Source organism: Lithobates pipiens, unplaced genomic scaffold (genome assembly GCF_037356315.1).
Source record: "Lithobates pipiens isolate NorthernLeopardFrog02 unplaced genomic scaffold, aLitPip1_a1.2 Scaffold_1, whole genome shotgun sequence".
Taxonomy (NCBI): Eukaryota; Metazoa; Chordata; class Amphibia; order Anura; family Ranidae; genus Lithobates; species Lithobates pipiens.
The window spans coordinates 112,503,768-112,529,173 of NW_027507685.1; the positions used below are offsets into that span (position 1 = coordinate 112,503,768).

The 25,406-nt window shown below is 48.6% G+C and overlaps 1 protein-coding gene across 2 annotated transcripts in view; it reads left to right on the top strand.

The window, feature by feature from the left end:
- Positions 1-2,279: 2,279 nt before the first annotated feature.
- NALF2 (NALCN channel auxiliary factor 2) overlaps positions 2,280-25,406 on the top strand; it is a 149,230-nt gene continuing 126,103 nt past the window's right edge. The window contains exon 1 of one of the 2 annotated variants that reach the window (XM_077474122.1): positions 2,280-4,643. In XM_077474122.1, the coding sequence (XP_077330248.1) occupies positions 3,879-4,643 (765 nt within the window). In that variant the 5' untranslated portion in view covers positions 2,280-3,878. The remainder of the gene's footprint in view (positions 4,644-25,406) is intronic. The other variant, XM_077474051.1, reaches the window with a different exon arrangement.

The following is a 25,406-nucleotide window of genomic DNA, read 5'->3' on the forward strand; positions in this document are numbered from 1 at the left end:
ATTGAAGGTATGGATCCCTGGGAGGCCTGCTGTGGGTCTCTGGATGGTTTCTACCCCCTTAGGGTCCTATAGAGGTGCATCTTGCAGCAGATGACCAGTCTCATCAGCTGAAGGAACATGTAGCTTTCCCCTGGAAGATACATGCTACACATGTACAGCATGGTTTTTAATTCATTATACAGAGAATGATGCAAACCCTGCAACTCTAGATCCCTGGGGTGGGGTCTGAAAGGATTATATCCCTGTAGGGTCCTACAATTAATGTGTGTTAGTTGAAATGTACATAGATCTTTTATTGCATTGATGATACCTGTAGGTGTCCCCCAGCAGACACATGCTTCACATGTACAGCCTGGTTTTTAATCATAATCCAGAGATTGATGCAAGCATTGAAGCTTATGGATCCCTGGGAGGGCTGCTGGGGGTCTCTGGAAGGTTTCTTCCGCCATCGGGTCCTATGGAGGTGGATGATGACTCCATAGGATTCTATGATGACTGTGTCTTAGGAAAAATGCACATTGAGCCCTCGTTTCATTAAAGCAGCCTATAGATGTCCCCCAGGAGACACATGTTTCACATGTACAGACTGTTTTTTAATGCATATTGCCGAGATTGGTGCAAACCTTGCAGCTGTGGATCCCTGGGGGTAGGGGGGGGGGGGGGGCTGCTGGGGTCTCTTGAAGGTTTCTACCCCAACAGAGTCCTATGGAGGTGGATGTTGACCCCACAGGGTCCTCAAGATGTGGATGGCAGATCTTGCAGCTGAGGACCACCACACCAGTCTCATCAGCTGAAGGAGCCTCTAGCTGTCTCCCCCCCCCCCCCCCCCCCCCCCCAGGCCACAGCAGACACATACTTCACAGGGCTTTAATGCATGGATCCCTGTGATGGCTGCTGCAGGTCTGATGAAGCACCCCATAGGATCCTATGGAGGTGAATGGCAGGTTTTGCAGCAGATAAGCAGTCTCATTACCTAAAGCAACCTATAGCTGTCCCCCAGCAGACACATGCTTCACATTTACAGCCTGTTTTTTAATGCATTATGTTGAGGTTAATACAAACCTTGCAGATATGGATCCCTGGAAGGGCTGCTGAGGGTCTTAGGGAGCCCCCCATTGGGTCCTAGATGTAAGGTTATGCAGCAGATAAGCAGTCTCATCACCTAAAGCAGCCTACAGCTGCCCCCATCAGACACATGCTACACGTGCACAGACTGGTTTTTAATGCATATTGCTGAGATTGATGCAAATCTTGCAGCTATGGATCCCTTTGATGGCTGCTGGGGGTCTCATGAAGCCCCCATATGATCCTATGTAGGTGAATTGCAGGTTTTGCAGCAGATGACCAGTCTCATCACCTAAAGCAGCCTATAGCTGCCCCCAGCAGACACATGCTTCACATGTACAACCTGGTTTTTAATGCATTATGTTGAGATTATTACACACCTTGCAGCTATGGATCCCTGGAAGGGCTGCTGAGGGTCTCAGGCAGCCCCCCATTGGGTCCTAGATGTAAGGTTTTGCAACAGATGACCAGTCTCATCACCTAAAGCAGCCTATAGCTGCCCCCAGCAGACACATGCTTCACATGTACAGCCTGGTTTTTAATGTATATTGCTGAGATTGATGAAAACCTTGCAGCTCTAGGCCCCTGGAAGGGCTGCTGGGGGTCTCTGGAAGCCCCCCATAGGGTCCTAGATGTAAGGTTTTGCAGCAGATGACCAGTCTCCATTAAGCAGCCTATAGCTGTCCCCAACAGACACATTCTTCAGACGTGCAGCCTGGTTTTTAATGCATATAGCTGAGATTGATGCAAACCTTGCAGCTGTGGGCCCCTGGGATTGCTGCTGGGGGTCTCAGTAAGCCCCCATAGGATCCTATGGAGGTGAACGGCAGGTTTTTCAGCAGATGACCAGTCTCATCACCTAAAGCAGACACGTGCTTTGCATGTACAGCCTGTTTTTTTTATTGCATTATGTTGAGATTAATGCAAATCTTACAGCTGCTGACCCCTATGATGGCTGTTTGGGGTCTCCTTCCTCCCCCTATGGGGGTCCTATGAAGGTGGATGTCAGGTCTTGCAGCTGATGGTTGTAGAAGCTGACTCATGAAATGGGGGGGGGGGGGGCTGTACAAGCTGAATGGAGGAGATGAATGAAAGCAGCCTGCTACATAGTGAATGAAAGCAGAAGGAGGGGAAGGGAAGGGGTGGGGAGGGGGAGGGGACTCCTTTTAATAATCATATAAAGAAAGAAACAGTTGCATAAGGCAAGGAGGGGAAAAGGGGGGGGGGGGCTGTGCGCGCTCCCGATGCTCCCGGGGCCGCGCGTTTGCTCGTGCAGGCGCCCCCCTCCGATCAATTTCTCAAGGTGTTCTCTCCTCGGCTGAAGATGGCGACAGATTAAATATTGGGAGATAAAACAAAAATAAAAAAAGAAGAAGAGGGGGAAGAGCTGGGCCTGGGAGCACCAGGGGAGGAAGAGGAGGCATGGGAATGGTCAGCCTCAGCCTCAGGATGCCCCTGGAGCAGAAGAACAGTGCCCACCAGAAGAGGAAGAGAAAACAATAAGAGGGCCCCTTCCACACTGCGCAGCCCGGTGGCCGGAGATGGTCTGGCGGTCGGTCACAGGGGGATGCTCACACCTGGATCTGCTGTAGGTTCATAGGGGGGAGGGTGGGGGGACGTGCATGGCTTGTCCCCTGCATCCCCTGAGGACTTCTCCTTGATGGACTTTGCCCCGGGGGTGACTCTTTCTACAGGGAGGGGGGTCCTTTTTTATTTTCTTGGTTCTGCCAATATTGCCTGCGATGGCCGACTATTGAGGAACCCGGGCAGGGGCGGGTAGGGAAGGGGAGCTCCCATTCCTCCGTCCTTTATCCTTCCATCTCTCCATCATCCCTGGTCCATCTCTCCATCCTTTATTGGTCCTCCTCTCCAGCATCCCTGGTCCATCTCCCCATCATCTCTCCATCCCTCATCCTTCCATCTCTCTAGGTCCCTCAACCAGCCGTCTCTTGCTGGTCCTCCATCCTTTATTGGTCCATCTCTCCAGCATCCATCCATCCGTCAACCAGCCATCTCTTGCTGGTCCTCCAGCCTTTATTGGTCCATCTCTCCAGCATCCATCCATCCCTCAACCAGCCATCTCTTGCTGGTCCTCCTCTCCAGCATCTGTCCATCTCCCTATCATCTCCCCATCCTTGATTCATCCACCTTTCCATTCTGTATTGGTCCTTCTCTCCAGCATCTATCCATCCCTCAACCAGCCATATCTTGCTGGTCCTCCTCTCCAGCATCTGTCCATCTCTCTAGCATCTCCCCATCCTTGATTCATCCACCTTTCCATCCTATATTGGTCCTTCTCTCCAGCATCTATCCATTCCTTAACCAGCCATCTCTTGCTGGTCCCTCTCTCAAGCACCTGTCCATCTCTCTATCATCTCCCCATCCTTAATCCATCCAGATTCTATCCTATATTGGTGCATCTCTCCAGCATCCCTCAACCAGCCATCCCTTGCTGGTCCACCATCCTTCATTGGCCCATCTCCTGCTGGAGCATCATCCTACACTGGTGCATCTCTCCAGCCTCCAACGATCTCTTGCTGGTCCATCATCCTTCATTGGCCCATCATCCATTTCTAGTTGGTTGGTCCACCATCCTCCATTGGCCCATCATCCCTTATCTGTCCATCTCCCTGTCCACCCATCTCCCCCCCCCCCCCCCTCCCCTGATGATGCCCCTCTCTGCAGGCCCCCTCACTAGAGGCAGGTGACATTGCTGGTGCAGGGAACCCACCACCGCCAACCTAGGAGAAGAGGAGGGGGTGGGGGGGTGGGCAGAGACTGACAGCACCCGAATTCTCCCACCCCCCTGAAATATGATCAGGGGGGCTTGGATGCATCCAAGGGAAGATGAGGCCGTCATAAAGATCTGCTGGGAACCCCGACGCATCGACAAACCGTGTGCCGACTCCGAGAGGGCTCAGAGATGGCGATTGTCCCTTGCCTCTCTGCTCTTCTTCACCGTCCTGCTGTCTAACCACCTCTGGCTGGTCTCCGCGGGGGCCAGGGCGAGGGGCAACTTCTCCTACAGCCACCAGGGCAACTCCAGCTGGCTCTCCGCGCAAGGCTTCCCTGGGGGTGCCAGGGGGTGCTGGGACAACTTCCTAAGCAATTTGACCAAATCTGCTGCTCAATCTCCGCATTGCACTGGTGCCAGGGTCTCTCACCTGGACACTGCCTGCACCAAATTGCAAAGACATCGGGGCTCTGGTGGCCCTTCCTCCCCCAGGTCCCATTCCCCTTCCTCCACTTCCTACAACCAAAAGAGGAACTTTTTGAAGGCTTATTTTAACAATTTCACTCTGTCCTTTTGTGATACTTACACCATCCTGGACCTGCTGCTGGGGATGTCCAACCCGGACAGCTTGAACTGCAGTCTGGAGAACCTGATGGAGGACTTCATGGAGACCGCTGCGGCCTCGTCCTCCCTCACCGATGACGAGGTGTGCAGCAGCTGCATCCAAGCCTACCAGAGACTGGACCAACATGCTCAGGAAAAATATGAGGAGTTTGATTTTGTGTTGGAGAAGTACCTGCAATCTGGGGAATACTCTGTCAGGTCCTGTGTGGGAGAATGCAAGGTAAGGGGGGGAGACCTGGGATGGACATCCTGTGCAAGGCCAAGCATGAGCATGTGACTGCTGTGGGCCAAAAGGATTTATGAATAGCATCAGTTGATGACAAGTTTGGAAAGCTCTTTATGATTGCTTGGAAAATATTTACTACTTTGTATTAGAGGAGCAGGCATGGGGGCCTTTTGGGATTTAGTGGTCTCAAGATGTCTGATGGGACCCCTACATAGATCCAGGTGGTCAGGAGAGGTGTAGAAGTTGTCATGTCCCAACTGTTCTCCTGGTCTACATGGTGTCAGTCAATCAATGGTGACCCTCTTCACTTCATGGCTTCCCTAATTTCTTATTGACACTGGACACTGGAAGTGGATAAATACTGGAAATAGGATTGCTTGGAAAATATTTAGTACTTTGTATTAGAGGAGCAGGCATGGGGGCCTTTTGGGATTTAGTGGTCTCAAGATGTCTGTTGGGACCCCTACATAGATCCAGGTGGTCAGGAGAGGTGTAGAAGTTGTCATGTCCCAACTGTTCTCCTGGTCTACATGGTGTCAGTCAATCAATGGTGACCCTCTTCACTTCATGGCTTCCTTAATTTCTTATTGACACTTGACACTGGAAGTGGATACATACTGGAAATAGGATGAGTGGATGCCAAGTTTGGAAAGCTCTTTATGATTGCTTGGAAAATATGTAGTACTCTGTATTAGAAGCAGGCATTGGGGCCTTTTCGGATTTAGTGTCCTCAAGATGTCTGATGGGACCCCTACATAGATCCAGATGGTCAGGTGAGGTTCAGAAGTTATCATGTCCTAACTGTTATGGTGTCATTCAATGGTGACTTTCTTCACTTCATGGCTTCCTTCATTTAATCTTGACACCGGACGCTGGAAGTGAAGGGGTGTCCATTGACAGACCCCAGTTGCGTATTATGGACTGTGACAGACATCGAGGCACCCAATGATCAATTCTATACATAGTAAATACTTATTTGTTTTTAGGCATTCATTGAAGTTGAGGTAGATTGTCTTGAATGTGACTACTGCAGGGCCCAGAAGCACAGTGTGGGCCCAGAGGATAAATACTGGAAATAGGATGAGTGGATGGAAAGTTAGCAAAGTTCTTTATGATTGCTTGGAAAATATTTAGTATTCTGTATTAGCAGAGGACACGGAGGCCTTTGAGATTTAGTGGGCTCAAGATGTCTGATCAAACCGTTTCAGGGTCCAGGTGGGCATGAGGGTAGAAGTTATCATGTCCTAACTATTCTCCTAGTTTACATGGTGTCAGTAAATTGTGACCTTCTTCACTTCAAGGTGTTCTTAATTTCTCCTTGACACTATTTGGGCTGGAAGTGAAGGGGGTGTCCATTGTCAGACCCCAGTTACATATTTTGGACCGTGAGAGACTTTAAGGCACCTAAACGATCTATTCTATCAACAGTACATACTTGTTTGTTCTTGGGCATTCATCAAAGGTGAGTGGGGGGGGCAAATTTGTTCTTGCATGTGACTACTGCAGGGCCCACAAGCACAGTGGGGCCCAGAGGATTTATGAATAGGATAAATGGATGGAGAATTTGGAAAGCTTTTTATGATTGCTTGAAAAATTTTTTTCATAGTCTGTATTGGGGGAAGATAGGAGCCCTTTCAGGATTTAGTTCCCTCAAGATGTCTGATGGGACCCCTTTATAGGTCCAGGTGCTTTGAAAATATATAGTTTGGGGATTTAGTGGCCATAAGATGAAGAACTGGTGGATGCTAGGACCCTTCATAGGTCCAGGTGGGCAGGTAAGGGGCAGAAGTTTTCATGTCCTAATTGTTGTCCTGGTCTACATGGTGTCAGTCAATGGTGACCTTCTTTACTTAATGGCTGCCTTAATTTCTTCTTGACACCACTTGTGCTGGAATTGAAGGGGTGCCCATTGTTGGACTCCCGTTGCGCATTATGGATTGTGAGAGACTTCAAGGGACCCAATGATCTATTCTATACACTGTATATACACATTACACAATACACATTGAAGTTGTGGGGAACAAAATGTGTTCCTCCATGTGACTATTGCCCAGAAGATAAATACCATGAATAGGACATGGGACGTGGATGGAAAGTTTAGAAAGCTCTTTATGATTGCTTGGGGAAAAAAATGTTGTATTCTGTATTAGAAGCAGACTTGGAGGGCCTTTTGGGGTTTAGTGTTGACCTTTGTCACATCATGGCTTCCTTCATTTCTTCTTGATACCATTTGGGCTGGAAGTGAAGGGGGTGTCCATTGTCGCACCCAAATTGCGAATTATGGATTGTAAGAGACTTCAAGGCCCCCAATGATCTAATCTAACGACGATACATACTTGTTTGTTCTTAGGCATTAAGTTGAGGGGGGCAAAATCTGTTCTCACATGTAACTGCTGTGGGGCCACAAGCACAGTGGGACCCAGACACCGTATGACTAGAATGAGTGGATGGCAAGTTTGGAAATCTCTTTATGTTTGCGTGAATTTTTTTTTTCGTATTCTGCATTAAGGGCAAGCATTGCATTGGCAGGGGCCTTTTGGGGTTTTAGTGGCCTCAGGATATCTGATGGGACCCCTTCAAAGGTCCAGATGAGCAGGTAAAGGGCAGAATTTATCATGCCCTAACTGTTCTGGTCTACATGGTGTCAGTCAATGGTGACCTTCACTTCATGGCTTCCTTCATTTCTTCTTGACACATTTTGGGCTGGAAATGAAGGGGGTGTTCATTGTTGGACCCTATTTGCGTATTATGGACTGTGAGAGATGTCCAGACTCCTAATGATCTATTCTATACACAGTAAATACTTGTTTGTTCTTAGGCATTCATTGAAGTTGAGGAAAGCAAAATGCGTTCCTCCATGTGACTACTGCAGTGCCCAGGAGCACACTAAGGGCCCAGAGGATTCATAGGTAGGATGAGTGGATGGAAAGCCTGGAAAGCTCTTTGCTTTCAAAATATTTAGTATTCTGTATCAGGGCTAGTGATGGACGAACTTCCGACGGGACGTTTCGCGAAAGCGAAATGCGAACGGACCCAAACGTTCGCGAAACCGAACGTTCGCCGCGGGCCCCATTGACTTCAATGGGAGGCGAACTTTGCAAACCTTCATGTCGAATTTGCGGCCACGTGGTAATTATTAGGGGGTAAAACGTAGTCCCACCATCTGGACAATGACATAATACATGTATGAGGTGAATTTGGGATCGATAACTACAAGCATTTTTATTTTATTTGGGAAATTGTTCTAACAATTCAGGACTATGGAGCTAATGAAGGCAATGGAGGAGAGGGAAGGTCAGGGACCAGGGTAGGCAAAGAAGAGGGTGCAGGAGATGATCACCAGCAGCGTGACATACCGGAATGACACATGCACCGTGATAGAGGCATCTGACAGCAGCACCGTAATACAGAGCACTGACAGCAGCACCGTGACATACAGCGCTGACAGCAGCACCGTGACATACAGCGCTGACAGCAGCACCGTGACATACAGCGCTGACAGCAGCACCGTGACATACAGCGCTGACAGCAGCACCGTGACATACAGCGCTGACAGCAGCACCGTGACATACAGCGCTGACAGCAGCACCGTGACATACAGCGCTGACAGCAGCACCGTGACATACAGCGCTGACAGCAGCACCGTGACATACAGCGCTGACAGCAGCACCGTGACATACAGCGCTGACAGCAGCACCGTGACATACAGCACTGACAGCAGCACCGTAAGCAGCCCCAGGAGGAAGTCAGCACAGCACAGGGATGGTGTGATCCCCTCATAATAAGAACCCCCAGGAGGAAGTCAGCACAGCACAGGGATAGTGTGATCCCTTCATAATAAGAACCCCCAGGAGGAAGTCAGCACAGCACAGGGATATCATAAGCAGCCCCAGTAGAAATATGACACCGCTCAACCTCTTCAAAGAGGAGGGTAGGGGCATATAGTACGGTGTGCTTTTTTGGGTCAAGGAAGTGAGCCAAATGAATTAAGAAGGTCTGTGTGCTTGATTAAAAAAATAGTTTATAGACATATACATGGTCTACTGGTCACATGTGTTGAATTCCTCCGAGATCCATGCCTCATTCATTTTTAGAAATGTGAGGTAGTTAACACTGTGGTGAGCTAGGCGAGTACGCTTATCGGTCACAATCCCCCCTGCTGCGCTGAACGTCCTTTCGGACAGGACACTGGATGAGGGGCAAGCCAACAGTTCGATTGCAAATTGGGCAAGCTCTGGCCAGAGGTCAAGCCTGCCCACCCAGTAGTCTAGGGGTTCATCACTCCTCAGAGCGTCCACATCGGCCGTTAACCCAATGTAGTCGGACACCTGACGGTCTAGGCGTTCCCTGATGCTGGATCCGGATGACACCTGTCGATGGGTCGGCTGAAAGAATGACCTCATATCCGAAGTCACCAACACATCTTCAAACCGGCCTCTTCTTGCAGGCGCTGTTGGATTGGTACCCGCAAATCCTTCTCTGGGAGTGGGAATTGCTCCTCTGCCAGCGCACGCAAAAGCAGAATGCAGCATTTCTCGAAGCAAGGCCTGGAAGTGCTGCATTCTGACAGCCCTCTGCGACGGCGGTAACATTTCCGCCATTTTGTGTTTGTACCGGGGGTCTAAGTACGTTGCCACCCAGTACTGGTCCTTGACCCTCATGCTTTTTATACGGGGGTCCCTATTAAAACACTGGAGCATGAAGGCCCCCATTTGCACTAAAGTGGAAGCGGTGTGGTGGCCTGGCTCCTGCTCATCATCCAGGATAATGTCGTCCTCTTCATTCTCCTCTCCCCATCCTCGCACAACAGGGATCCCAGAAAGGTTTAAAGCATGCTCTTCTTGCTCCTGCTCATCCGCCCCGGCACCATCCTCCTCTGACTCCTCATCAGACTCCTGTTGTTGACTTGTCTCAGATAGAGTAGCCCCCCCTGGGAATTCATCCAGCATTGCGACTTCCTCATCTTCCCGCTCCTGCTCCTCCACAGCCTGATCAATGACACGACGCAATGCACGCTCCAGAAAGAAGGCATAAGGTACCATGTCACTGATGGCGCCATGGCTGCGACTGACCAGTTTGGTGATCTCCTCAAATGGCCGCAGAAGTCTGCATGTGTCGCGCATGAGCAGCCACTGGCGCGGTGAAAAAAAACCCAGCTCCCCAGAACCGTTTCTTTCGCAGAGTTCATACAGGTAGACGTTAACTGCACGTTTCTGCTGGAGCAGCCTATCAAGCATATAGAAGGTTGAGTTCCATCGCGTCGGGCAATCGCAAATAAGACGTCTGACCGGCAGATGGTGTCGCCGCTGAATGTCAGCAAGGCGAGCCATGGCCGTGTAAGATCTTCTGAAATGGGCCGAGATTTTCCTTGCCTGCCGCAAGATGTCCTGGACCCCAGGGTATTTGACAAGGAATCGCTGCACGACCAAGTTTAAGACGTGTGCCATGCACGGCACGTGCGTGATTTTGCCCTGTTTCAATGCGCTAAGCAGATTGGCACCGTTGTCACACACCACTTTACCAACTGTCAAATTGAGCGGTGTTAGCCACTCATCTGCCTGTGAACGCAAAGCTGAAAGGAGTGCCGGGCCAGTGTGGCTCTTTGCTTCCAGGCACAACAGACGCAGCACGGCATGGCAACGTCTCACCTGGCATGTGGAATAGGTTCTGGGGAGCTTGGGCGGTGCAGTGGAAGAGACGCTAGCAGCGGAAAAGGAGGAGGCAGCTGAGGAGGAGAGGGAGGAGGATGGAGTAGGAGGAGGAGAAGAAGAGTCAGGCCTGCATGCAATCCGTGGCGGTAAAACCAAATCTACACGGGTGCCACGGGTTACATGCTTGACGGCCGTCAGAAGGTTCACCCAGTGGGCAGTAAAACTGATATACCTTCCCTGCCCGTGTTTGCTAGACCACGTGTCTGTGGTCAGATGTATCTTGGCACCGACACTGTGTGCCAGAGATACATTCACTTGCCGCTGAACATGGCCATATAGCTCTGGGATGCCCTTCTCTGAGAAATACTTCCTTCCTGGGACCTTCCATTGTGGTGTTCCAATGGCCACAAATTTGCGAAAGGCCTCCGAGTCCACCAGTTTATATGGCAGTAGTTGGCGGGCTATGAGTTCTGACAAGCCAGCCGCCAACCGTTGGGCAAGAGGGTTATCCGGCATCATCATTTTTTTACGCTCAAACATTAGGCCCACGGAAGCCTGCCTTTTTGCAGAAAAATGTGAGCTTGGCGTGATGGAAGGTGGAGTGGAGGACAATTGTGAGGAGAGAGGAGAAGGAGAAGTAGAAGACGAGGCTGGACGGTGAGAGCCTGCAGTGTGGCTTTGTGTGTTCCGTTGCTCCCACTGGGCTCGGTGATGGCTGCTCATGTGCCTTCTTAAGGCGGTCGTCCCTAGGTGAGTATTGGGCTTACCGCGACTAACGCGTTGACTGCAAAGATTGCAGATGGCAACGCTATTGTCAGCAGCGGACACGTTAAAAAAAGCCCACACTGCGGAGCCATGTGCCGGTGTCCTGGGAGCGCCAGATGTGACCGTACATGGTCGATGACTCGCTCCTGATACATTTGCAGTCTGCTTTGTCCCTGCTGTGCAATGTAAGTCATTGCTGCTTCTCCTCCCTATCTGCTGGTCCATATCTCCCTCTGAACTCCCCTCCTCTTCCTCTCTTGTGGGCACCCACGTGACATCACTAGACACGTCATCATCAACGTCACCTTCCCCACCGCTATAAGTAGAGATCTCGGAGTAGGCAGCAACACCGGGGACCAACCTCCTCCTTGGGCTGATCTGGGTACTGGCGTCAGACTGCTGAGTAGCGCTTGTTGCTACCTCCTCTTCCTGATCCAATACCAAGAGTGGCTGCGCATCAGAAATGTCCTCTTGATATGGATCGGAAAATAATTCCAGTGACTCAAGCGGAAGGTATGTGGTGGTGGTGGTGGTGGTCGTGTTGTTGGTGGTAGTGTCTTTGGGGGTGCACATAGCAGAGAGTGAAGAAGAGGGTGCAGATCGAGAGGATGAGGAGGGTGCAGAAGAGTAAGGCTGAGCGAGCCACTCAACCAAGTCTGGTGCATCCTTTAAAGTAATTGAACGCACCTTCTGCAACTTCCCACTTTGGCTCAAGCCTGTTGCTCCTGCCCTACCCCTACCACCCCTGCGGAAGGGCCTGCCTCTTCCTCTGCCTGTCATTTTTTAAATGACCCTGTGACAAAACTCTTAGTCCCTATACCGCTGAAGGACTGCTGCAGTATAGGTGAGCGGTCAGCAGTGGTGCACGTCAACCCTATCTATTGTGGACCTATAGCGGTCCTTACAGAACAGCAGACTGTACCGCACTCAAGCCTATGTACCGTAGCACCCTATACCAAGTTACCAGTCCTTATAAGAACTTTTGTGGACCAAGCAGGTTGTGTATTAGTGTTTAGCAGACTGTACGTCAGTCCCTATACCGCTGAAGGACTGCTGCAGTATAGGGCAGCGGTCAGCAGTGGTGCACGTCAACCCTATCTATTGTGGACCGATAGCGGTCCTTACAGAACAGCAGACTGTACCGCACTCAAGCCTATGTACCGTAGCACCCTATACCAAGTTACCAGTCCTTATAAGAACTTTTGTGGAACAAGCAGGTTGTGTGTTAGTGATTAGCAGACTGTACGTCAGTCCCTATACCGCTGAAGGACTGCTGCAGTATAGGTGAGCGGTCAGCAGTGGTGCACGTCAACCCTATCTATTGTGGACCGATAGCGGTCCTTACAGAACAGCAGACTGTACCGCACTCAAGCCTATGTACCGTAGCACCCTATACCAAGTTACCAGTCCTTATAAGAACTTTTGTGGAACAAGCAGGTTGTGTGTTAGTGATTAGCAGACTGTACGTCAGTCCCTATACCGCTGAAGGACTGCTGCAGTATAGGGCAGCGGTCAGCAGTGGTGCACGTCAACCCTATCTATTGTGGACCGATAGCGGTCCTTACAGAACAGCAGACTGTACCGCACTCAAGCCTATGTACCGTAGCACCCTATACCAAGTTACCAGTCCTTATAAGAACTTTTGTGGAACAAGCAGGTTGTGTATTAGTGTTTAGCAGACTGTACGTCAGTCCCTATACCGCTGAAGGACTGCTGCAGTATAGGGCAGCGGTCAGCAGTGGTGCACGTCAACCCTATCTATTGTGGACCGATAGCGGTCCTTACAGAACAGCAGACTGTACCGCACTCAAGCCTATGTACCGTAGCACCCTATACCAAGTTACCAGTCCTTATAAGAACTTTTGTGGACCAAGCAGGTTGTGTATTAGTGTTTAGCAGACTGTACGTCAGTCCCTATACCGCTGAAGGACTGCTGCAGTATAGGGCAGCGGTCAGCAGTGGTGCACGTCAACCCTATCTATTGTGGACCGATAGCGGTCCTTACAGAACAGCAGACTGTACCGCACTCAAGCCTATGTACCGTAGCACCCTATACCAAGTTACCAGTCCTTATAAGAACTTTTGTGGAACAAGCAGGTTGTGTGTTAGTGATTAGCAGACTGTACGTCAGTCCCTATACCGCTGAAGGACTGCTGCAGTATAGGTGAGCGGTCAGCAGTGGTGCACGTCAACCCTATCTATTGTGGACCGATAGCGGTCCTTACAGAACAGCAGACTGTACCGCACTCAAGCCTATGTACCGTAGCACCCTATACCAAGTTACCAGTCCTTATAAGAACTTTTGTGGAACAAGCAGGTTGTGTGTTAGTGATTAGCAGACTGTACGTCAGTCCCTATACCGCTGAAGGACTGCTGCAGTATAGGTGAGCGGTCAGCAGTGGTGCACGTCAACCCTATCTATTGTGGACCGATAGCGGTCCTTACAGAACAGCAGACTGTACCGCACTCAAGCCTATGTACCGTAGCACCCTATACCAAGTTACCAGTCCTTATAAGAACTTTTGTGGACCAAGCAGGTTGTGTATTAGTGTTTAGCAGACTGTACGTCAGTCCCTATACCGCTGAAGGACTGCTGCAGTATAGGGCAGCGGTCAGCAGTGGTGCACGTCAACCCTATCTATTGTGGACCGATAGCGGTCCTTACAGAACAGCAGACTGTACCGCACTCAAGCCTATGTACCGTAGCACCCTATACCAAGTTACCAGTCCTTATAAGAACTTTTGTGGAACAAGCAGGTTGTGTGTTAGTGATTAGCAGACTGTACGTCAGTCCCTATACCGCTGAAGGACTGCTGCAGTATAGGTGAGCGGTCAGCAGTGGTGCACGTCAACCCTATCTATTGTGGACCTATAGCGGTCCTTACAGAACAGCAGACTGTACCGCACTCAAGCCTATGTACCGTAGCACCCTATACCAAGTTACCAGTCCTTATAAGAACTTTTGTGGACCAAGCAGGTTGTGTATTAGTGTTTAGCAGACTGTACGTCAGTCCCTATACCGCTGAAGGACTGCTGCAGTATAGGGCAGCGGTCAGCAGTGGTGCACGTCAACCCTATCTATTGTGGACCGATAGCGGTCCTTACAGAACAGCAGACTGTACCGCACTCAAGCCTATGTACCGTAGCACCCTATACCAAGTTACCAGTCCTTATAAGAACTTTTGTGGAACAAGCAGGTTGTGTATTAGTGTTTAGCAGACTGTACGTCAGTCCCTATACCGCTGAAGGACTGCTGCAGTATAGGGCAGCGGTCAGCAGTGGTGCACGTCAACCCTATCTATTGTGGACCGATAGCGGTCCTTACAGAACAGCAGACTGTACCGCACTCAAGCCTATGTACCGTAGCACCCTATACCAAGTTACCAGTCCTTATAAGAACTTTTGTGGAACAAGTGAGTTGTGAATGTTTAGCAGACTGCAGCAGAAGGGCAGCAGTCAAGTATAATATCCTTTCTATATTTGGAAGAAAGAATATTATACATGTACAAGCCTATTACTGTACCACTGATACCAGTCCTGAAAAGAACCTTTGTGGAACTAATAATAACAGCAAGTCTTTAAAATTACCCTCACTGCCTGACAACACTGCTTCCTTCCTGTCCCTATACAAATTGGCAAAAAAAGAGAACGATTAGTGGTTACTGGAACAGCTCTTTTGTGGACCTTGATAGTAACAGCTAATGATGATGATGATGATGATGATGATGAAAGACTAATCTGGCTGTCCCTGTAGCATACACCGTCCTTTCCCTTTCTCTAAACTAACAAAAGACACTCAGGCTGCTGCAAGAATCAGCAGCACAGCAAACCTATCAACACCTAACACCTATACCAGTCCTGAAAAGAACTTTTGTGTACCAAATAGCTAGTGGTTTATCTCTCCCTACTCCACACAGGAACCTGTCCCTATCGTAACAGAAGAAAGAATGTAAAATGGCCACCGGATCGGGTGTATTTATAGGTTAGGGGGAATGTACAAGTGTCCATGTGCTGTCATGTCTCAATTGGCTGTCCTGTATCACATGATAAACGTGTCACCAAAGGTTAAAGTTCTTGTATACATTAAACACGTAAGTCCGCCGCGGCGAACGACGGAAAAAGGCGTTCGAACGTGCGGACCGCGAATGTCGGAAATTCGCCGCGAAACGACCGCCGGGCGAAACGTTCGTCCATCACTAATCAGGGCAAGCATGCCATTTTACAGGGGCCTTTTGTCTGCCACAATATCTGATGGGACCCCTTTATAGGTCTAGGTGCTTTGAAAACATGAAGTTTGGGAATTTAGTGGCCCCAAGATGAGGCACTGGTGGATGCTGGGACCCTTTCATAGGTTCAGGTGGACAAGTAAGGAGAAGAAGTTACCTAACTGTTCTCCTGGTCAACGTGATGTCAGTCAGTGATGACCTTCTTCACTTCATGGCTTCCTTAATTTCCTCTTGACATCATTTGGCTGAAAGTAAAGGGGGCGTCCATTGTTGGACCCCAGTTGCATATTTGTGTTTATTCTTAGGCATTCAGTGAAGTTGATGGGGGGGGGGCAAAATATCCAGGGGTCTTTTGGGGGTTAGTGGCCAGAAGGTGATGGGACCTCTTCATAGGTTCAGGTGAGGGGCAGGAGTTACCATGTACCAATTGTTCTCCTGGTCTACATTGTGTCAAAAAATGGCCCCCCGCCTTCTCTACCTGCCCGAAGTGCACTGAGACTTGCACATGGCTTCTTCCATTTCTTCTTGACACCATTAGGTACGGGAAGTGAAGTGGGGTGATCGCCGTCAGGGCCCTAGTGGCGTATTAGGGGGTATGAGAGATTTTAAGGCGCCCCGTGACTATTCTTCATCTGCAATGATATAATCTATACGCAGTACATACATCTTTGTTCCGTTGCATTAATTGAACTTGAGGGGCCGATAAATGTGTTCCCGCATGCGACTGCCGCAGGGCCCAGAAGAATAGTGGGGTCCCAGAGGATTTATGCAGGCCTTTGAATAGAATGTGTAGAAGGAAAGCTCAGAAGGCTCTTTGAAAATGGTAATTTGGGGATTTAGTGGCCCAAGATGAAAGACTGGTGGATTCCGGGAACCCTTTATAGGTCCAGGTGCTGCTCCCTTTTAGGGCAAGTAAGGGGCAGGGGCAGTTCCAGGGCAAGGTCATTTAGAGCCAAGATGCATGAGCATTATGTGTCAGCAAAAATCCCCCCCCCCCAAAAAAAAACAAGAATCTGCATGATTACCACCTAAGAATAAATACCCCCTCCTCCCTGTACAAATCTGGGCCCCTACTGAAATCTCCCCTCCGAGTACAAATCTTTGCCCCCCCTCAGCACAAATGCCCCCCCCAAACAATTATACCTCCTAGCACAAATTCTCTACCCCTAAAATGTCCCACATCCTCTCCCCCCACTCCAGATCTCCCTCCTCCCAGTACAAATTTGCCCCCTTGCTGAAATCCCACCTCCCAGTCCAAATCTTTGCCCCATCCCTTAAACCCCCCCAGCACAAATGCCCCCCCCCCCAAAAAAACAATAACACCTCCTAGCACAAATACTACCCTTCAAGTACACATCCTCTCCCCCTACTCCAGATCTCCCTCCTCCCAGTACAAATCTGCCCCTCTGCTGAAATCCACCCTCTCAGTACAAATCTTTGCCCCATCCCTTAAATCCCCCCAGCACAAATGCCCCCCCAAACAAAAACAATAGCACCTCCTAGCACAAATAATACCCTTCAAGTACACATCCTCTCCCCCCACTCCAGATCTCCCTCCTCCCAGTACAAATCCCCCTTCCGACCTCCCCAGCATAAATCCCCCTTTCCCCCCAAATTTCCCTTCCTAGCACAAATACCCTCCAATCATCCCTACTAGCACAAATCTACCCCCCAAAAACATTCCCTCCTTGCACCCCCCCCCCGCCATATCACCTCTTCTAGCACAAACCCCCCCCATCCCCCTCCTAGCACAAATCCTCTCCCCCCATCCCTACTCCCAACACAGATCCCCCTAAATCACCTAAACCCCACCCCACCCCAATCTCCACATGGTGCCCTTCCACCTCACATGATACCACAGTGCCCAGGGCAGCCACCCCTCCTGCCCACCCCTTGTCCCAACCCTCACCCTGGGCAGGGGTTATCATGTCCTGCCTGTTCTCCTGGTCTACATGGTGTCGGGTAATGGTCGCCTTCTTCATTTCTTGCAGATTTGCAGATGGATTTTCCATCTCCTGTTGGCACCATGTGACCTGGAAGTGAAGGGGGTGGTCACTGCCGGACCCCCGGTTGCACATTATGGACTGTGGGAGACTTCATGGCAGCTAATGACTATTCTTTTCCTGAAATTCTCCATCCTAACCCAGTAAATGTTTGTTCTCAGACATTAGTTGGGGGGGGGGGGGGTGTTCTGGCTCAGGGGCCCTTTGCTTGATTTGTCTGCCACTGTCTTGTACCCCTAAATGAATTGTCATTGAGATAGAGAATATAGAGGCAAAGGGGCTTTTAAACTGGATGTCAAGCCAAAAACTACGACTTTGATGGGGCTTTTCACTCTCTGGGTCAAAAGTCCCATCAAAGTGGTGGAGGCACCCTTTCAAAGGACTGTGCCAGATGGCACTGACAGTCAAAACAGGCAGGACCATGATATGGAACCTTTCCTGATACACAGAGATGTGCTACTCTCAGCCAGTGAGGTCCGGGTGGCCATGGTTCACTCCAGGCCATGGTCCATGTGGACTAAGCAGAATTCCAGCCCTGCTCCTCTTGGAAATACTAGTTACTGGCCTGTCTCTGGTCTTAGTCCTTTCTGACTCTGAGTCACTGATCTGGAAAACCAAACATACGGCCAATAAAGTCAGAGAACTCCTGATCTGCATACTAGTCCCAGCGATACGTTTCGGGGAACCAGTGATTTTTGGCACAAAGCATCCAGAGAAGAGAGGAACACCTTATCCTAGTGCCCCTTCCATCTAATACTTCCGGTGACCATAAAATTAACCATCATTGTAACCCCAATGCTTACCCCCCCGTAACCCCAACACTAACCCCTCCTGTAACCCCAACACACTATCTGTATCCCCAACACTAACCCCACTGTAACCCCAACACACTCTCTGTATCCCCAACACTAACCCTCCCTGTATCCCCAACACTAACCCCCCCGTAACCCCAAAACTAACCCCCTGTAACCCCAACACTAACCCTTCTGTTACCCCAACACACTCTCTGTATCCCCAACACAAACCCTCCCTGTAACCCCAACACACTCTCTTTAACCCCAACACTAACCTCCCCTGTAACCCCAACAACAACCTCTCCTGTAACCCCAACACAAACCCTCCCTGTAACCCCAACACTAACCCCTCCTGTAACCCCCAACACACTCTCTGTATCCCCAACACTAACCCTCCCTGTAACTCCAACCCCAACCCCTCCTACAACCCCAACACAAACCCTCCCTGTAACCCCAATGCTAACCCTCTCTGTAACACTAACTCTCCCTGTAACCCCAACACTAACCCTCCCTTTAACCCCAACACCAACCCCTCCTACAACCCCAACACAAACCCTCCCTGTAACCCCAATGCTAACCCTCTCTGTAACACTAACCCTCCCTGTAACCCCAACACTGACCCTCGCTGTAACCCCAACACTACCCCCCTGTAACCCCAACACTACCCCCTGTAACCCCAACATTACCCCCTATGTAACCCCATCACTAACCCATCTTGTAACCCCAACATCCCTCTCTGTAACCCCAACACTGACTCCCCTTGTAACCCCAACACTAACCCCTTTTGTAACCCCAACTCTGACCCTTGCTGAAACCCCAACACTAACCCCCCTGTAACCCCAGAACTACCCTCTGTACCCCAACATTAACCCCTCCTGTAACCCTAACACCCTCTCTGTAACCCCAACACTCACTCTCCCGGTAACCCCAACACTAACCCTTCCTGTAACCCCAACACTGACTCCCCTTGTAACCCCAACACTAACCCCTCCTGTAACCCCAACACCCTCTCTGTAACCCCAGCACTAACCCCCCTGTAACCCTAACACATAACCCTAATATATATATATATATATATATATTTTTTTTTTTAAAGCTGTAAAAAAAAAAAAAACACACACACACACACACATATATATATATATATATATATATATATATATATATATATATATATATATATATTTTTTTTTATTTTGTGCAAACCTATCAATATACGCTTATTGCAATTTTTTTGCGATTAAATATATATATAAAAATATATGGATTTTCCGACGTAAAAAGTTCGAGAGCTGGATCTAAAATTTTCCAACAACAAAATCCCAACTGACTTTTTCCGATCGTTTGTGGAGAATTCCGACGCACAAAGTGCCATGCACGCTCAGAATAAATTCAGAGACTAAAGCTATTGGCTACTGGCCTCCACGTAGTCCCCGTCGTAACGTTTTGTGCATCACCTCGTTTCGAACGATCAGATTTTCTGATAACTTTGTGCGACTGTGTGCATGCAACACAAGTTTTGGACAAAATCCATCTGAAAAAATCAGACAGATTTTGTGGTCGGAATGTCCAACCGTGTGTACAGGGCATTGGAGTTGAGACAATCTTCCATCGTGGAGTGTCTATCTCCTTTCTAGCTGTTGTCAGATCCTTTTGACATGAACACATGCCAAGGTTCAAACTGAAACCACTCTCCTCCTGCTGCAGCCAATCCGACATCTAGGAAGGAGACATCATGGCAGTTTGTCTCGGTCTCATCGGAAAAGCTTTTCATGGGAAAATGCGACCGTGTGTAGGCTCCATCGGAATTTATCTGTCCGAATTTCCACCAGCCAAAATTTGAGAGCATGTTCTCAATCCCCCCGACGGAAAAACTTTCTATTGGAATTTCTATTGGAAATTCCGATTGTGTGTATGCGATTCCGAAATGCAAAAACTCACACATGCTCAGATTCAACTCCGAGATGGAAGCTATTGGCTACTGGCTATTGAACTTCCTTTTTCTAGCCCCGTCATACGTGTTGTACGGGACCACGTTCTTGGCGGTCAGAATTTGGTGCGACCATGTGTATGCAACACAGCTTGAGCGGAATCCCATCAGAATTCCGTTGGGAAAACCATCAGAGATTTTGCCGTCCAAAATTCCGATCATGTGTACGCGGCATGACACTAATTTATAGCTCATGTTCTCTCATGTGTCGGGGAACTTGTCAGAAGTGACTCATGCTGATAACAGAGGAAGGAAGCACCAGAGAGAAAACACACCTAGAGCTTTGGAGAGAGACAAGTAAACACTACAGATACAATGACACCCTTAAAACTTTCCACATTTTGTCATGGTACAACCAAAAACGTAAATGTATTTTATTGGGATTTTATGTGATAAACCAACACAAAGTGTCACATAATTCTGAAGTGGAAGGAAAATTATAAATGATACAAATAAATATGTGAAAAGTGTGGGGGGAGGGGGGGCATTTGTATGGCGACTCTGATACCCCTAACTAAAATCTAGTGGAACCAATTGCCTTCAGAAGTCACCTAATTAGTAAATAGAGTTCACCTGTGTGTCATTTATTCTCAGTATAAATACAGCTGTTCTGTGAAGCCCTTAGAGGTGTGTTAGAGAACCTTCATGAACAAACAGCATCATGAAGGCCAAGGAACACATCAGACAGGTCAGGGATAAAGTTGTGGAGAAGTATAAAGCAGGGTTAGGTTATAAAAATATCTCCCAAGCTTTGAACATCTCACGGAGTTCTGTTCAACCCATTATCAGAAAATGGAAAGAGTATGGCACAACTGCAAACCTACGAAGACATGGCCGTCCACCTAAACTGACCGGCCGGGCAAGGAGAGCATTCATCAGAGAAGAGCCAAGAGGTCCATGGTAACTCTGGAGGACCTGCAAAGATCCACGGCTCAGGTGGGAAAATCTGTCCACAGGACAACTATTAGTCGTGCTCTCCACAAATCTGCCCTTAATGGAAGAGTGACAAGAAGAAAGACATTGGTGAAAGAAAGTCATAAGAAGTCCTCTTTGTAGTTTGTGAGAAGCCATGTGGGGGACACAGCAAACATGTGGAAGAAGGTGCTCAGGTTAGAGAAGACCAAAATTGAATTGTTTGGCCTAAAAGCAAAACGCTATGTGTGGAGGAAAACTAACACTCCCCATCACCCTGAACACACCATCCCCACCATGAGACATGGTGGTGGCAGCATCATGTGGTGGGGATAGTTTTCTTCAGCAGGGACAGGGAAGCTGGTCAGAGTTGATGGGAAGATGGATGGAGACAAATACCATACAATCTTAGAAGAAAGCCTGTTAGAGTCTGCAAAAGACTTGAGACCGGGGCGGAGGTTCACCTTCCAGCAGGACAACAACCCGAAACATACAGCCAGAGCTACAATGGAATGGTTTAGATCAAAGAATATTCATGTGTTAGAATGGCCCAGTTACAGTCCAGACCTAAATCCCATTGAGAATCTGTGGCAAGACTTGAAAATTGCTGTTCACAGACACTCTCCATCCAAGCTTACAGAGTTTGAGATATTTTACAAAGAAGAATGGGCAGAAATGTCCCTCTCTAGATGTGCAAAGCTGGTAGAGACATCCCCAAAATGACTTGTAGAGAAAGGGGGTTCTGCAAAGTATTGACTCCGGGGGGCGCCATACAAATGCCCCTCCCCCCACACTCTTCACATATTTATTTGTATCATTTATCATTTTCCTTCCACTTCACAAATATGTGTCACTTTGTGTTGGTCTATCACATAAAACCCCAATAAAATACATTTGAGGTTTTTGGTTGTAACAAAATGTGAGGAATGTCAAGTGGTGTGAATACTTTTTCCAGGCACTGTATATGGTGCTACAAATTTGATGAATGTGGTTTACAACCACTTTAAACAAGCAACAGCTAGAGTGATGCCTGACACCACCCCCCTTCCTTTTTTTATTCCTCTTTCAGTTGCTTGTCCCTGGAAAATGCTAATACACGAGCGGAAATTCAGTCGGAAAAATCTTGGATGGTTTTTCCGACGGGATTCCGCTCAAGCTTGGCTTGCATACACACAGTCACACCAAAGTTCTCTGAACTGTCGACCGCCAGGAACGCGGTGGCGTAGAACACTATGATGAGAAAATTAAGTTCAATCCTTCCGAGCATGCGTCGGGGAAGTGTTCAGCATCAAGACAATCTGCCATTATGCAGTGTCCGGCCCCCTCCTAGATGTTATGAGATTGGCTGTAGCAGGAGGGGAGGGGGTTCAGGTTGGACCTTTTCCACGTGTGCATGTCTAATCGATCCAACAACAGCTAGGAAGAAGACACACACTGCATGGTGGCAGATTGTCTCAACCCTAATGCCGCGTACACATGATCGGAAATTCCGCCAGCAAAAGTCCGATGGAGCGTTCACAGGGTCTCGTTTTCCGAACAACAGCTCTCATCAGACTTTTGCTGGCGGAATTTCCCATCGAGTGTGCGCGGCATTAGGGTTGAGACAATCTGCCGCCATGCAGTGTCCATCTTCTCCCTAGCCATTGTTGGATCGATTAGACATCGATTAGACATGCACACGTGGAAAAGGTCCAACCTGAACCCCCTCCCCTCCTGCTACAGCCAATCTCACAACACCTAGGAGGGGGCCGGGCACTGCATAATGGCAGATTATCTTGATGCTGAACACTTCTCCGATACAAGCAAGGGCAAGAGGAATGCAAAGCCTGACACCCCCTTCCCGTTCCCTCCGCATTCCTCTTGCTGTCGCTTGTCCCTGGAAAATGCTCAGAGCCATGGCAGTCTGCCGTTATGTCCGTCTCTTTCCAAGCTGTTCTCAGGTCTTCTGTTCTGCACAAGTGCAAAAAAGAGCCTTCTACTTTGCTCTTCTCCACTTACCAGTGCACCCGAGAAACGATCCGATGGCGTGGCTGGTTGGTCACAGAGGCGATAAAAGATCGTCTTTGATCGCCTCCATGGCCTTGAAGGACTGGAGTGACGTTATGACGTCATGTCGGTCCAGGGTGGAAGCAAAAAAATTTTTTTAACCACTTCCGGACCGCCGCACGCCGATATACGTCCTGACTTTGAAGGAGGATATGGTTGTTTTGGCAGCAGCTAGCCCGGTATCCTCTTGTTCGGCCGGCGGTCTGCTTCAAGATAAAAGTGGCCTCTGAGGCGGATTCGCTTTTATAGATGGTGGAAGAGGGCCCCCCCGCTGCTTACTGGAGCCATCGGCAGCAGCAGAGGTGATCGGATGTTCTTCTATGCTGGGTATGGAGATGAGTGAGGGAAAATGGCCTTCCACCCGTCTCCATACCATTGCTGGACGTCAAAACGGCACTTCCGCCCATAACTCTTAACCACTTCCCGACCGCCTCACGCCGATATACATCAGCAGAAGGGCACGTACAGGCAAAATCACGTACCTGTACGTTGCCCTTTAAGAGTCGGCGGGGGCACGCGCACGCGCGGGAAGCTCCGTCAGTCCAGTTGCAGGTCCGCTGGACTCGATCGCCGCGGGGATACCCACAATCGCCTCATGGAGAGGAAGAACGGGGCGATGCTAAAGTAAACAAGCATCTCCCTGTTATGCCTAGCAACAGTGACACTGATCTCTGCTCCCTGTGATTGGAGCAGAGATCAGTGATCTGTAAAACACAGCCACGCCCCCCCCCCCCCACAGTTAGCAACACGCCCCTAGGACACACTTAACCCCTACACTGCCACCTAGTGGTTAACCCCATTCACTGCTTGTGTCATTTACACAGGAATCAGTGCATTTGTATAGCACTGATCGCTGTATAAATGACAATGGTCCCAAAACTGTGTCAAAAATGTCCGCCATAATGCCGCAGTCATGATAAAAATCGCTGATCGCCGCCATTTAAAAAAAAAATATATTAATAAAAATTCCATAAAACTATCCCCTATTTTGTAAACGCTATAACTTTTGCACAAACCAATCAATAATCGTTTATTGTGATTTTTTTTTACCATAAATATGTAGAAGAATACACATCGGCCTAAACTGAGGAAAAAAAATATTTTTTTATATATTTTTGGGGGATATTTATTATAACAAAAAGTAAAAAGAGTTGAGTTTTTTTCAAAATTGTCACTCTTTTTTTGTTTATAGTGCAAAAAATAAAAACTGCAGAGGCGATCAAATACAGCCAAAAGAAAGCTCTATTTGTGGAAAAAAAAGGACGCCAATTTTGTTTGGGAGCCACGTCGCATGACCGCGCAATTGTCAGTTAAAGCGACGCAGTGCCGAATCGCAAAAAGTGCTCTGGTCAGGAAGGGGGTCAATTCTTCCGGGGCTGAAGTGGTTAACCACTTCAACCCGGACCAATTTGCAGCCAAAGGACCAAGCCCCTTTTTGTGATTCGGCACTGTGCCGCTTTAACTGACAATTGCGCGGTCGTGCGACGTGGCTCCCAAACAAAATTGGCACCCTTTTTTTCCCACAAATAGAGCTTTCTTTTGGTGGTATTTGATCACCTCTGCAGTTTTTATTTTTTGTGCTATAAACAAAAATAGAGCGACAATTTTGAAAGAAATTCAATATTTTTTACTTTTTGTTATAATAAATATCCCCAAAAAATATATAAAACATTTGTTTCCCTCAGTTTAGGCCGATACGTTATCTTCTACATATTTTTGGTGAAACAAAAAGCAATTAGCGGTTATTGTTTGGTTTGCGCAAAAGTTATAGTGTTTACAAAATAGGGGATAATTTTATAGCATTTTTATTAATATTTTTTTTTACTAGTAATGGCGGCGATCAGTGATTTTTATTGTGACTGAGACATTATGGCAGACACATCGGACATTTTTGACACATTTTTCGGACCATTGTCATTTATACTGCAATCAGTGCTATTTAACTGCACCGATTCCTGTGTAAATGACACTGGCAGTGAAGGAGTTAACCACTAGGGGACAGTGTAGGGGTTATGTATGATGTTATGTGTGGTTTTTATTGTAGGGGGCGTGGCCTGGCATGTGATGTCACTGATCGCCTTTCCCTATAAAAGGGAAGAGACGATCAGTGACAGCCACACAGGGAAGCACGGGGAGAGGTTTGTTTACACAGACCTCTCCTCGTTCTTCAGCTCTGTGACCCGATCGCGGGACACCAGCGGCGATCGGGTCTGCTGGTCCCGCGGTCACGGAGCTCAGGACCGGGTCACGGCTGGGCACTTAAAGAGCAACGTACAGTTACATGCTTGTGCCCAGCCATGCCATTCTGCCAACGTATATCGGCGTGAGGCGGTCCTTAAGTGGTTAAAGGGCCTTTTTTTTATTTTTATT